At 53.2% G+C, this 10,373-nt stretch overlaps 4 protein-coding genes across 4 annotated transcripts; 2 read left to right on the top strand and 2 right to left on the bottom strand.

The window, feature by feature from the left end:
• Positions 1–68: 68 nt before the first annotated feature.
• IWZ02DRAFT_513826 (uncharacterized protein) lies at positions 69–1,624 on the bottom strand (the record flags this gene model as incomplete). The annotated part of the gene is made up of 2 exons (XM_066770588.1): positions 69–655; positions 703–1,624. The coding sequence occupies 2 exons, from the start codon at positions 1,622–1,624 to the stop codon at positions 69–71; spliced, it is 1,509 nt and encodes a 502-aa protein (XP_066624935.1).
• A 522-nt stretch (positions 1,625–2,146) lies between these two features.
• IWZ02DRAFT_513824 (uncharacterized protein) lies at positions 2,147–4,199 on the top strand (the record flags this gene model as incomplete). Its single annotated transcript, XM_066770587.1, has 4 exons — positions 2,147–2,204; positions 2,307–3,261; positions 3,362–3,770; positions 3,822–4,199. The coding sequence occupies 4 exons, from the start codon at positions 2,147–2,149 to the stop codon at positions 4,197–4,199; spliced, it is 1,800 nt and encodes a 599-aa protein (XP_066624934.1).
• A 2,534-nt stretch (positions 4,200–6,733) lies between these two features.
• IWZ02DRAFT_169440 (actin) lies at positions 6,734–8,008 on the bottom strand. Its single transcript, XM_066762176.1, has 2 exons — positions 7,226–8,008; positions 6,734–7,174 (listed from the first exon to the last, which is right to left on the bottom strand). The coding sequence occupies exons 1-2, from the start codon at positions 7,991–7,993 to the stop codon at positions 6,944–6,946; spliced, it is 999 nt and encodes a 332-aa protein (XP_066624933.1). The 5' UTR covers positions 7,994–8,008; the 3' UTR covers positions 6,734–6,943.
• Positions 8,009–9,613: 1,605 nt separating this feature from the next.
• IWZ02DRAFT_372380 (putative Hsp70 nucleotide exchange factor) lies at positions 9,614–10,321 on the top strand (the record flags this gene model as incomplete). The annotated part of the gene is made up of 1 exon (XM_066764627.1): positions 9,614–10,321. One exon carries the CDS (start codon positions 9,614–9,616, stop codon positions 10,319–10,321), a length of 708 nt encoding a protein of 235 aa, XP_066624932.1.
• Between the last annotated feature and the right edge of the window lie 52 nt (positions 10,322–10,373).

Genomic DNA, 10,373 nt, shown 5'->3' with positions numbered 1-10,373 from the left:
CTGCAATTTGACCATGTTCCCTGACTTTGGAGGTGATGGCGTGTCGCACGACCCCCTGAGCACCTCTATCACCACTGCGTTTCTCTCAAGTCGAACGCCTGGCGGTGTACCTTCTGGTGTCCCTCGTTGTTCGCCTTGACTCCAACTTTGCGGTCGTCAATCCACACGCTGGCCTTGGTAAGGACGCGATGATCTTTGTCGTAGTCTTCCCCATCATTGTTGCCGCAAGCAGACAAAACCAGGCCGAGAATGATTCGAATTGGTTTCCCGTCGCACTTGTCGTCTTCTTCGTCGTCCAGGCGGTTTAGTCGATCCGCCTTCACATATGGAGAGCTCACAGTGAACCCTTGCCCCAAAAATGGAGCCGCAGATTGCCAGATGTACAACGTGCGCTGTGTGGCTAAGTGACTATTGAGTGTTCCAGCCTCCAATACAATTTGCAGAAGCTCCTCGTAGCACGGTTGCACCGTCTTTTCGTCAAGGCTAAGAAGAGAAGCAAACCAATTGAAAAAGTTCATGGTGATGTTCCGGTAGACTTTGTGGGGAACTTCTGGATGAATCAAGGAAGAGTCAAGCCCGATCTGGCCAAGCTGAGACTTTGGGAAGTAAATTCGTAGGAGCTGGTTCCGGAACTCTTGGGAGCGAGGTACGTTGTCTGCAAGTTTTGTCAGCAGGCGGCAATCGATCAATTGGTTCACCAACCTTTCAGCAGCTTTTCGTAGACACTATTCAAGTGACTCCCGTCATTTGAAAAAGCTCCATAGTCCCCATTGAACGATACCAAATGGAAGGGGTTGCCGAATAGGTTGACTCGAACATGCTCCGAAAGCAAAGCGACCACTATCAGAAAAGGGTGCTTGAAGTCGACAAGAGACTCCCAGCCGGAAAAGCCTGCAAGTGGTTCGAGATGTTGAAGAAAACTCGTCAGATTCACACCAAACTTTTCGAGTGGCTCTCGCAGAGATGGAGCGCTGTATTTCTTTGCCCAGGCACGGATTTTCGCTTGAAGATTTTCGGCAGCGTCGCGAACTTTGCTGTCCTCCACGGCTGTCCAGCCAGACTGGACCTGCTTCAGAGCCTGAAGTTGGATAGTACACAGCTGTGCTGCTACCGACTCGGTCTTCTTGTTGGCCTCCTGGAGCTCTTCGTTGAGCTTCTGGACCTTGTTTGCAAAGGAATTGCTGTGCTCTTTCCAGCGCTCGACGTTTTTCTGCTGGTTCGACAGCTCACCCTCCAAGGCAGTGATGCGCTGCGATTCTTTGCTAATCTCAGAAGACAGGTTTTCCTTTTCTATTCGAAGTTGCTGGTTGAGCTTTGAAGATTCTATGAGCTCTTTTTTCTGCTTTTGACACTCCGAATGTTGCGCCCTAATTTTGAATGATTGGTCCTGTCTCTGTTGATGCAAGTTTCCGATCGTGTCGCGAAGCTTTGCAAGATCACTTGTCATCCGTGATTGCTCTCTAGTTGCGTCATCGTACCTTTTCTGCAGCTGCTCGGCAGTCCTTTGGACCATCTCTGCCTCGTCAGAAGGGCGCTTTTTGCTCTGGACTCTCAGCGAGCCTTGATTTGCGTCGTTAGAGTTGTCCGAGGTTCCACCATTTAAAAGTCTGAGGAATTTCCTCATTTTCTGGTTTTTTCAAACCGCTTGATGTCCAACGAGCAGCTCAAGGAGTGGGGAAGGCGATATTGCAAAGAAAGCCGCTCTTGACGAGATATAGCCTGATCGAAATTCACCAAGAGCATGTGCCAATGAGTCACAGAGAAGAGCTTTAGTGGAGCGCAAGGAGGAAAAATAAGTTCTTTGGTCGACAGTCACCAACTCTGGGGCCTTCATCTCGGAGCGACCAGATTCCAGGGCGATGGAAAGAGACCGCACGTGCTAGACGCGTTGCACCCAAAATTTGGTTAGTGCATCATGTCTTGCTACCACGTGTCCAAGATATCCCTTTGTTTGCTCGGTGTTGCGGACTCTTTCGAAGCGAAGTCACCCCCGGTTACGACTCAAAAATTCGTATGGTTGTCCATCTATTTGCTCCCTGAAGATTCCACGCCGCGCCTTAAGTATTCAGTATTTAGGAGACCCCCGTCGCAACTCGTTCAGATCTGACCACCTCCCACCACTTACTCTCTTCTTTCGCAGGAGACCATGGCCGAATCAGGACCCAAAATCATCGTCGGCGTCGACTACGGTACAACTTACTCTGGTGAGGTCCCCTTTCCACACTTGCTTGTACTTTCGACTTTGAATTGAAGGGTCATGAACAATCTGGGCGAAGGTCGATGCTGACCGAAATCAAATCTCTCAGGCATAAGCTACGTCACCTCCAATGCGAACAGCATCGACCAAATCGAGATCATCAACACTTGGCCGAACTGTGATGAGGTCGTTTCCAAGGTCCCCACCCGTATCGCATACGCATCTGAGAATTCAGGCTTTAGCAGCGACAAATGGGGATTCGCAGTTCCATCCTCGTCAGTCTCATACACGTGGACGAAGCTCCTTCTCGACAGCAACGCGTCCCTAACGGAGTACGATGATCCCTCCTTGCGCGACCTATTCGGTGAGGGAATGATGCGGCTTCCCCGCCATAAGAAGGCGAAGCAGGTATGTGCCGACTATTTGAAAGCCTTGTATGAGCACATGGTCCAGACACTTTGCAAGAGGTTCGGTGACGGTGTGTACGAGACGATGCCGATAGACTTGTGGCTCACTGTCCCGGCCATTTGGAGTGATGCGGCAAAAGACGCCACAAGAAGCGCAGCTACCTTTGCAGGTTTTGGCTCTCGGCCCTTTGATCGAATTTCTGTCATCTCAGAGCCTGAAGCTGCTGCCCTTGCAGCACTCAAGCCTCATTTGGACATGGATTCCGTGGACCCAATTCGCGCAGGAGAGGCAGTCTTGGTCTGTGATTGCGGCGGCGGAACCGTCGATATCACCACTTATCGCATCCTCTCCACTCAGCCGACTTTGACGTTTGAAGAGCTGGCCGGCTGTGTCGGAACGGGTGGGAAGTGCGGCTCGACTTACATTGACCGGAACTTCAACTCTTGGATGGCCACCACTTTCGGCGACGCCTATACCTCGCTACCGGCCAAGAGACGTGGGCCGGGTAGCACGTTTACGAGGTCCTTTGAAGCGGCGAAGAGAACCTTCGGCTCGACTTCCGTGGGCCGAGACGATGTGGAAATTGACCACATCAACATGCATGCACCTCCCTCACCCAATTACGACCCTGATGAAGCAACCGTGATCATATCTTGGTAAGTTTCCATCTTATTCGTCGACTTTTGTCATTGACGCCTCAATGGCCTTTCTCATGGCACCACCAGCCGTTAAAAACTGTTTCTGATTTTTTCACAGGTACCAAATGAAAAGCTTCTTCGACCCCGTCATCAGCGAGATTATCCGACTTGTTGACTCCCAAGTCGTCTTGGCCAAACAAGCGGGCCACGATATCAGCCGCATCATTCTTGTCGGTGGTTTCGGTAATTCGGACTACCTCAACGAGCGAATGGCCGCCTGGTGCGCTCAACTCGGCGGAAACATCAAGCTTACTTGCCCACCTCAATCCCAGGCGGCAGTAGTTCGAGGCGCTGCGATTCGCGGTCTTGAAGGAATTCGCCCGGTGACGAGGCTTGCACGCCGCCATTATGGGTACAGTGTTTGCATGCCTTTCCGGCGCGGTGTTGATCCTGAAGACAAGAGTTACATCGACCGATTTGACGGAAGGAAGATGTGCCGCGACCGCATCGATTGGCCAGTGTCCAAAGTCAGTCCTCGCTCTTGCGATTTCAAAACATCGACGCTGACCTTCAAACAGGGCGAGGTGATTAATTCCAGCACCGAGATCGGCTTCCACCTTACGACGAATATCGACAAAGATCAGGTCCCGGAAGCGATGATCACACTCTACGCCTGTCCCAGAGATACTCCTCCGGAACACATAAGTAACCAATCCGCTGAGAAAGTCGGTCAAGTCCACGTTCGCTTTTCAAGTAGCGACTTTGACAACGCGGACAAGCGCTTCAACAAAAGCATGGGAGAAGACGTTTACCGTTTCAATCTCACTGTCAAGATGAACATGAATGCGGAGGAAGGAATCTTGAAGTTCAAGACATTTGCGTATGGAAAGCCTGCAGGAGAGACGAGCATCGACTATCACCAAATCGAGGCCGGTGCTCCCATGAGCCGTCCATGAGCAGCCTGCTCTCTGCAACACTTACTCGTCATCCCCGGTATTTTTCTATTTCCTTCGACTTTTCCAGGTCTTTGAGCCACATCGGTGACGGAAAGAGGGCGATAAGTTGAACACACACCCCCTTGCACCACCACAGCACTTACCCCTGTTTTTGCTCTCTGGGACTTGCGGTCAGCGCGGAAGATGATGACACAGAAGAGCCTGAAAACATTGAAGTTTTTAGAATCAGGTGGCTCAAATTCATCATTTATCACACTGACATTGCTGGGAGGTAATTCGCATCCGATCTCCCCCTTGATGCCACAGGAGGCACACAAGGTACCGCGGCGTTTGATCGAGACCGCACATCAGCCTGTCATACCCTTGGCCTAAAATCTGGAGCCCATACAGCACAGCTTCCGCCCCCAAAGCACCTCGCAAGGACTGATGACAAAACAACACTGCTGTCGCGCTCCATGTGAATCCCGTCGATGCTATCAGTTCTCATGCCAGTGTCTCCTCTGTTGCGACCTTGGCTCGACACTGACGTCACAATCTCGTTTTCCATGGTGTTCGCCCTTTGCTTCGCTTGTTTTGCTCTTCATTGCCGCAAGAATGATCACTGTCGCTTCTGCAACGGAACTACCCCTGAATTCCCTACATTCAGCGTCCCTCGGGCGCAAAGCAGACACGAAGACTCTAACAAAGTCCTTTCATTTCCCTAAGATCACAGCGACATCAACGACAGGCAGCTCCGCCTCATGAATGATTTCCCAGATCGCTCTCCACCGCACTTCCTCGCTCTTTCCTAGACCTCTACGGGCTCATGTGACACAAAAAATTTACACTCGGTTGACAGACTTCCAGCAGCGTGAAAAAATCGAAGCAATTCAACACGCCTCGAAAAATTCACATCAAGCAATCAACGCCGTCGCCTTCCCAGCCATCGCTAGCCAAACCGCTAACAGCGCCACTGCGCCGCCGCGTCTGAAGCTCTGCTTTCCGAGTCACGATCACGACGCTCGGCTCTCCTCCTCGATCGCTTGCGCACTCTGAAGGCCGGAAGGACACAACGGCCACTCGCTCGCTCGCAAGTACTACTCCTGAACGTAAAAGCAGAAAAGGGCGAAGCAGGGGGGGGGAGGAAATAGAGCGAGTAGACAGGAGATAGCAGAGCCATTCCACCACGCATTTCTTCGCACTTCTTCATCCTCTCCCTGTTTCTTTTTCTGCTCTCCCTTGACCTCCACATCTTTTCAGACGACGACGTTTTCGTGGACGTTCCCGGATACCATCACTGCCGCACAAAGCATACCAAAAGACAAACATCATGAATGTGCGCCACGCCGCAGATGGAAAAAAGTCAAAAAATAAAAGTAAAAATCAAAATCAAAATAAAAGAGACAAGGAGAAGGCGCGATACCAACCAATACCTAGACACTTCGCACAGTCGGTCCAGTCCAAAGCAAGCAGGCAGCCAGCCGAGAAAAGACGGACGCGACACTGAAGCGTCTCTCCCCCAGCCAATGTGAAAGCTGCCGTGCTGCCACAACCACCACCTACCTCACTCAAACACGCCAACAACAACCGTGAATTCACTTGGTTTCCAAAAAAAGGGCCGGGCTGGCCTGGTCCTCACCCTTCCTCCCACCATCGCCCCAATCCAACCCAATCCAACCCACCTTCGCCGCCGCCGCCGCCATAGCCATCCATTCATAAATATTTCGAACCATGCACATGCACCCACCCACCTACCTCGTGTATGTATGTATTTATGTATGTATGTATGTATGTATGTATGTATGTATGTATGTATGTATGTATGTATGTATGTATGTATGTATGTATGTATGTATGTATGTATGTATGTATGTATGTATGTATGTATGTATGTATGTATGTATGTATGTATGTATGTATGTATGTATGTATGTATGTATGTATGTATGTATGTATGTATGTATGTATGTATGTATGTATGTATGTATGTATGTATGTATGTATGTATGTATGTAAGTATCTACGTAGCTAGGTAGCTACTCTATTGACACACCACTGACATCTATCTGATATACATGACTCACACATCACAAACAAACAAAGGATTGATGAGGCGGAAAAGAATGGCGTGGTCCCGGCGTGTTAGTAAGGCTCCACAAGCAAGCAAGCGATTTATCAATCTAAGCCACCTACAACAACCATTGGCGTCGGCTGGCTGGCTGGCTAGCTGGCTGATCGATTGGGCAATTGCATGGTGTAACGGCGAGGAGGAAGTAACGAAAGCACGTCAACTTTTCCACAAGGGTAGTTGTTGTCAACACATGTTAAAAGAGGAAAAGAGCTAGCTGGGACTTATCACATAAGAGGTTCCAAAAAAGAGGAAGAAAAGAAAAGGACGTCGTCCCCTCATCTTCACTCTTTTGCTTTTTCCCGCTGCACCTACTGCATTGCATGCTCATGGCACTCCCGCTTGTAAAAAGCCTTTACCACGGAAAACCACATTCGATTCTTGGAATTATGAAAAAAGTAAAAGAAAACGCACGCTCGTCCTCGCACCGCACCGCCGCAGGGCAACAAAACCACCCAAAATTCTTTCGAATCGCCATTTTGGTCAGACATGGAGAGCAAGCACGAGTGGAAGGGCGCACTCGACGACGAGCAACGCCGCCGCGCCGAGATGTGCCGTCATCAAAGCCGTGATCGTACGCAAGACGTTGCTGCTAGGGTTAGCAGAAGTCGCACGAGGGTCCAAGACGGCACATACCTTAGAAGCACTTGCGGTGGACAATGGAAGGTCCGGACTCGTCGTACTCCTGCTTGGAGATCCACATCTGCTGGAAGGTAGACAGCGAGGCGAGAATGGAACCACCGATCCAGACGGAGTACTTGCGCTCGGGGGGAGCAATGATCTTGACCTTCATCGACGAGGGGGCGAGGGCGGTGATTTCCTTTTGCATGCGGTCGGAAATACCGGGGTACATGGTGGTACCACCAGACTAGCCTCGTTAGCGCGCGCGCACACTAGACAGGGACTCGCGAAAACTTACCATGACAATGTTGCCGTACAGGTCCTTCCTGACGTCGACATCGCACTTCATGATGGAGTTGAAGGTGGTGACGTGGATACCGCCGGATTCGAGACCCAGGACCGAGGGCTGGAAGAGAGCCTCGGGGGCGCGGAAACGCTCGTTGCCAATGGTGATGACCTGACCGTCGGGAAGTTCGTAGCTCTTCTCGAGCGAAGAGCTCTGGCTGGCCGTCTGAATCTCCTGCTCAAAGTCGAGAGCAACGTAGCAGAGCTTCTCCTTGATGTCACGAACGATTTCACGCTCGGCGGTGGTGGAGAAGGTGTAGCCGCGCTCGGCCAGAATCTTCATCAGGTAGTCGGTCAAGTCACGACCGGCCATGTCGACACGCGAGATGGCGTGGGGAAGGGCAAAACCTTCGTAGATGGGGACAACGTGGGTGACACCGTCACCAGAGTCGAGGACGATACCGGTGGTGCGACCGGAGGCGTACAGCGACAGGACGGCCTGGATGGAGACGTAGAAGGCCGGGGCGTTGAAAGTCTCAAAGACAATCTGGGTCATCTTCTCACGGTTGGACTTGGGGTTGATGGGAGCCTCGGTGAGCAGGACGGGGTGCTCCTCGGGTGCCACACGCAGCTCGTTGTAGAAGGTGTGGTGCCAAATCTTCTCCATGTCGTCCCAGTTGGTGACGACACCGTGCTCAATGGGGTACCTCAGCGTGAGGATACCACGCTTCGACTGTGCCTCATCACCGACATACGAGTCCTTTTGGCCCATGCCAATCATGATGCTGGGAGTGTGTTAGCGCCGGCAGCGGCGACGGCGGGCCTGACGCAGCGAGTAAACATACCCATGGTGACGGGGACGACCGACAATGGAGGCTGCGCAGCGTTAGCAAAAGAAAATCAACACATTGAGCTCGCGGGCGCCTCATCGGCCCTCGGACAGCTCAGGCAGGGCGGGACTTACGGAAAACGGCGCGGGGCGCGTCATCGCCGGCGAAACCGGCCTTGCACATACCCGAACTTATAGAGGTCAGCACTGGTCAATCCATCTCGAGCAGCTCATTTTATGGCGGTGGAGGATAGCGATGGGTCGAGGGGGCTGCCGGGGGGGCGGTCGCGCCAGGAGGCTGAAGCTGACCCCTCTCACGCGAGGAGCTCCAAGCTGCAAACGAGGGGATTTCTTACCCATTGTCGATGACGAGAGCGGCGACTTCCTCTGCACAGCGAAAGTGAGGTTAGCAGATGATGCAGGAAGCTCGCATTGGCGAGTTGAGCAAAGGGAGGGCGGCCCAGGGCGGCTTGTCAGGAGGCGGCGGGCGGGCAGAGAGGGAGCTTTGTTGACACACCTTCCATTGTGAGAGATTAGAGAGAATTAAGAACTGGAGGATTGCTGATGGAGCGGCGAGGCGGATGGAGAGTTGCAGCAGATGGGTGAGGCTGCGGGGAGGGGTGGATGATGGAAGAGGATGATGGATGGTTGGGATGGGTCGAAGGAAGTTGAACAGAAGACGACGTGGAGAGTCGGGGGAGGAAGAGCGGTCTTGGGTGCGTCTGTGCGTGGCTGCTAACTCAGCCGAGGGGGGGCAGAGGGTCGACAACGTCAACGCAAGATAGACTAGATGTAGCTGGATTGCAACGAACAACGCATCGCTCAATACCGCCCCTGTTCGCTTTTATTCGCATTGCCACGGCCAGGCAGCAATAGTGAAATGATCCAGTCGCTGTCCGCGCGTCGCCGCGTCGGTGGCCGTCTTGGCTTGTAGCCATCCGACATGTCTACCTAGGTACTCATCTGCTCCTACGAGCTGACGCCAGGCCAGGCGCCCACGTCACCATGGTTTCTTTTTCGTCTCGGTCTACTATGTTGCCAGCCTTCCAGAAGCGCCAAGAGGCATGAGGCTGCGGGTTTTAGGGGGCGGAGGTCCTCCTGATTGACGCGCAGGTCCATCGCAATATGAAAATACCAAGTCACGTGCAGCGGGGGGCAGCGGGAGCCCAGGGACCCGCGGTTCCGCGTCTTCCAGAAGGGATGTGCTCAGGGGGTTCGCTATTCTCGTCGTCATACGGGTTTCAATCCCCCGGCCGCCAGGAGCTCAGGTCTGGTACAGGGAGGAGTTTTGACAGGTGCCAATGGCGGATATGCTTAATCATGCTTGTTTTGACGCGCGTTACCGCCCGCTCGTTTCTGCCCAGCAACTGTCGCTAAACCGCTTTGGGCCGCCAGTGGCAGAATGGAACCCCTCCGAAGGCGGTGGCTGCTTCGCGAATCCTTCCTTCGTCATAGCTAACCCAACCCAACCCGCCTGCCCGACTTTTTTGTCACCACTACACTCGACAACATATCAACTCAATACCCACTCTCTCCCACACAACCAGCGCTCTCAATTCTACAAACTACAACATGGCCGACCCACGTCTCCAAAATCTGCTCCGCTGGGGCATTGAAAATAGCGAAGCCTCGCGCGCAACCACGCACGCCGCCGACAGCACCGCGGCCGCCACCACCTCCACCACCAACGCGACAACACAAGGCACCACCGAGGTGCAACCGCGCACCCAACTCACACCCGAAGTCCTCTCTGCGCTGCTCGGCGGGCCCAGCGACGCCGACCTCATGCGCGAAGCCATGACGGCCCTGCACAGCAGCGAAACCGACCTGTCCGCCAAACTCACCGCCTTCGACAACTTCCACGACCTGATCGAGCAGATCGACAACGCAAACAACATTGGCCCGCTGCAGCTGTGGGATCCGCTGCTCAAACTGCTGGCCGCCGACGAGCCGCAGTTGCGCGCTGGTGCGGCTGCCTCTGTGGGCGCTGCGGTCGAGAATAACATCAAGGGCCAGCAGACGGTGTACGACAAGGGTGTCTTGCCGACGCTGGTAGGATTGGCGAAGGAGGACGCCGATGAGGGCGTTAGGAAGAAGGCGATTGGCGCGCTCAGCAAGGGCGTGAGGAACTTTCAGCCCGGTCTGGATCAGCTCGTCGAGACACTTGGTGATGAGCGGTGGGTTGGACGCGGGCTCAAAGCGGGAGAGATGTCTGACTGCGACTTGGTCATTGACGGTCTGAGGGAGCATAGCAAGGAGAAGGCTCAGAATGGCGCATAGGACCATGGCGGATTGGATATGGGAGGAATGATTGGCATTGAATGAGTGGAAA

This window comes from Phyllosticta citriasiana (genome assembly GCF_038021145.1).
Source record: "Phyllosticta citriasiana strain CBS 120426 chromosome Unknown IWZ02scaffold_3, whole genome shotgun sequence".
Taxonomy (NCBI): domain Eukaryota; kingdom Fungi; phylum Ascomycota; class Dothideomycetes; order Botryosphaeriales; family Phyllostictaceae; genus Phyllosticta; species Phyllosticta citriasiana.
The sequence above is the reverse complement of the archived record's forward strand: the minus strand, read 5'-3'. Positions and strand labels throughout refer to the sequence as shown.

Excerpts from the sequence above, each read along its gene's own strand:
- IWZ02DRAFT_169440 (XM_066762176.1), bottom strand. The coding sequence starts at position 7,993 with ATGATTGGCATGGGCCAAAAGGACTCGTATGTCGGTGATGAGGCACAG. Across the intron at positions 7,175-7,225 it reads TGTACGGCAACATTGTCATG|TCTGGTGGTACCACCATGTA; the intron begins GTAAGTTTTCGC and ends TAACGAGGCTAG.